At 34.1% G+C, this 3,334-nt stretch overlaps 1 protein-coding gene across 1 annotated transcript in view; it reads right to left on the reverse strand.

Moving 5' to 3' along the window:
- Positions 1 to 3,334, reverse strand: part of LOC106874194 (calbindin-32) — an 83,193-nt gene that overhangs the window by 46,444 nt on the left and 33,415 nt on the right. Inside the window, exons 10-11 of the mRNA XM_052974160.1 lie at positions 1,346 to 1,417; positions 205 to 353 (exon numbers count right to left, since the gene is read on the reverse strand). Coding sequence (XP_052830120.1) covers positions 205 to 353; positions 1,346 to 1,417 — 221 coding nt within the window. The remainder of the gene's footprint in view (positions 1 to 204; positions 354 to 1,345; positions 1,418 to 3,334) is intronic.

The following is a 3,334-nucleotide window of genomic DNA, read 5'->3' on the forward strand; positions in this document are numbered from 1 at the left end:
ATGTATGTATATACACACACATATACACACATATATACATGTGTATGTGTGAGTGTGCTTGTGTATGTGTGTGTGTGTGAGTGTGCTTGTGTGTGCGTGTGTGTGTGTGTTATGTTTAGATATAGTCATGCTTGATATGCACTTGCTCATTAGACTGCAAAACCTGCATGTGTAGCACATGAATGGGTCACAGAATCAATTCACTTTTGTAAGCTTAGGGAATTCATTCGCATCTGGTCGTAGGACATCAGCAACATGGTCAGCTCGTCTTTGTTGATCTTGCCATCCCTGTTCAAATCGCATTGCTGCAACAAGATGCGTTTAGATTCTTCAAGATCTTCACTGCTGTAATCCTGTTTGGGGGAATAGAAAAGAAACATTTATACAGAAATTTAAGTTTCTGTTGACAATTGAATTTATACAGTCACATTTATACAGTCAGTCTGACTTATACTAGCAGACTTATACAGTCTGTCAGGTTTTATATGGTCATAAAGCCAAAAAGTGATGTTTAAAGTTTGAATTAAGCACTAACTGCATAAACTACTTTTAAGTCCAATTTTGACCGAAATTGACAGAAAATTTCTTCACATTTGTCTTGTTGCATATTATTTTGGAATAATCATAATTTAAAAAAATTTTAATTGTGAATAATTGAAGATAAATGTTGCTAATAATTAATGGTAGATAGTTTTTTTTTCTTTTATCTGGTAGAAACAAATAGCCTCTGTTTTATATTTAAGCTTTGTTTCAATAAGATTTACAGTGTTGATTTAAACATATTTTAATTGATTGCCCTGGATTTGTCTCCAAGTAAATTTTTTTTTATCAATTTAAGACACTTTTGACTGAATTAGTTCAATGATTCTGGGGCCATTCCTTAACAGAATGAGTTTCAGTAAGTTTATTATTGAATGGAATTATAAAGATTTTTAATCTCCCTATTTCCTCACACCCAACACAGAAAGTTCAGTTTCTAAAATCATTTTTCCTCTCTGTGTGATGAGGTAAAGACATGTTTCCCTCTCTAACGGTTTACAATAACATTTAAGCTACAAAACACTATAAAATATTTACCAAATTGGTAAGTTGCTCCACAGCTCTGTACTGAGAAGAATCTTAAGAGAGCTGGAATTCTATAATTCCAGTTCTTGGTCAAAGGTTCTCACTAATTTAGGTCCTAATCCAAACTGAAGGATTCAGGATAACTAAGCTTATATACACATAATTTATGCCATTACATAACGTGTTAAGTAATATATAATTAAGAATGTAATTAAAAGTTGACAATTTAGATATCTTTAAAATTCTTGAAAATAATGTAATTCCTATTAAAGAGCCTTACCTCTTCAATAAGTTCCATCAAGTCTTTTAAAAATCCATGTAATTCTTCATTTTCAATGCTGCCATTTTTGTCCTGCAAAACAAACAAAAAAATATATTAAAATGTGAAAAACACTAGCAAGATGATTAATTTATATATCTATCGATCCATCCATCCATTTTATCTATCTATCAATCGATCGATCCATCCATCAATTCGTTCGTCCATCTATCAATACACACACACAACATACACACACAAACACACATACATACATACATACATACATACATACATACATACATACATACATACACACACACATACATACATACACACACACACACATACATACATACATACATACATACATACATACATACATATATACATACATAACTGCAAGACTTACGCTAAAATTGTTAGCAATGCCAAAAAAAAAAACAGCTGGAATTAATAATAACATTTTCAGCTGATATAAGAATGGAATTTGTCCAAAAGAAATATCCATATTTTATTGTTGAATGGGCAAAATCAGTCTCCCAGATCCAAAACCTGTGCATCAATAGTGTCACTATCTCTCCTCCTGTCCCACACAAAGAACGCCGCAAATACCTAAGCATTGATGAAAATATATCATACGAAGGTACTGTGAGTAAAGATAGAGTGACCCAAGAATATTATACCAGACTAAGAAAAAAAATTGCCAATCGGAACTCTTCTTTTACAATAAAACAATATCCCACAATGTATTTGCAGTGGAAACAGTGCTGATCCCAACATTTGGAATACTTGACTGGTCTGTAGAAGAAATCTATTCCATAAATATTAAAACCTACAAGATTCTAACATCAAGTGGAAATCTCCACAAAAATAGTGATATCGACAGGCTCTACCTACGAAGAGATAAAGGAGGTAGAGGCTTGAGATCAGTGCAGCCTTCGAATGTCGCAGAGTCTCTCTCAGACAGCATTTGCTAAACAACAACAGTTACGAGACAACCATTTATGTTATTTCAGTAAAGGTTTATGGGGAGGTGCCATAAATCGAATAGTTCTAACCAGTCTGAGCCAAACGGATTGATGGTATTATCCACAATGAATAATCTTGCTTCGCGTGTCATACCTTAGAACTGTGCTGAAAACACCTTAGAACTTTGTGTGTTGGAGCCTCGTAGTTTTGTTCTACAACGAGAATTTCTGTGTCCCAGGTTCTGACAACTATAGCACTTTTTGTTTTTTAAACGGTCAATCCTTTTTGTAGTGTAGGCCTCCACAACTATAACACGGATTGGAGCCTGACACTTTTTTTTTTGTACTTCCCAGGACGACACATTTTAATTTTTGCAGAGTCTTTATCTTGTTTTTTTTTTCACATCATGTTTAAGATTTACCATAGTCTGACATTCTTCTGCGATTGTCTGTAGAGATAAATCCTGGTTCGCTTGCTCCATTTTGGAGAGAATCCTTGCCCGAATTTCTCTGTCTTCAGGTGCTATAAGTCCTTGCACGAAGATAAGTGATTTGAACGTATCCTGAGTGAGATCCTGGAGTTTGAAATTTTCGCACATATGGTTGAGTACTCCGGCGCAGGCTTGCCGAACCTGGTATCATTGTACCAAATTTGGTACTTTTTCAAATTTTTTCGCTTTATGTAAAAAAAATAAGTTTACCGCCAATGTAAGTGAACGATGTAACAATAAATAAATACACGTTACTATGGACAAACTATTTTATATCAAAGTATATATTCCGACATTTTATAACGATGCAGTTAATTGGTAGCTAATTAGTAGCTAGTTGATATAGAACGTGTTCAATACGTGTATCGTACTTACCATCCAATCTCGCCGGCTTTCCGCCTCTATTGCCAGTCAGTAGCATGTTTTATACATAAGTGTCAAGTGTTTCCTTACTATCTCGTTAAACATTTATCAATTACGAGTGAGTTATAATCCTCATGATGAGCAAGAATACGAAAGATAAAAGCAGTGACGTGATTGACTTCGGT

This window comes from Octopus bimaculoides, chromosome 1, assembly GCF_001194135.2.
Source record: "Octopus bimaculoides isolate UCB-OBI-ISO-001 chromosome 1, ASM119413v2, whole genome shotgun sequence".
NCBI classification, from domain to species: domain Eukaryota; kingdom Metazoa; phylum Mollusca; class Cephalopoda; order Octopoda; family Octopodidae; genus Octopus; species Octopus bimaculoides.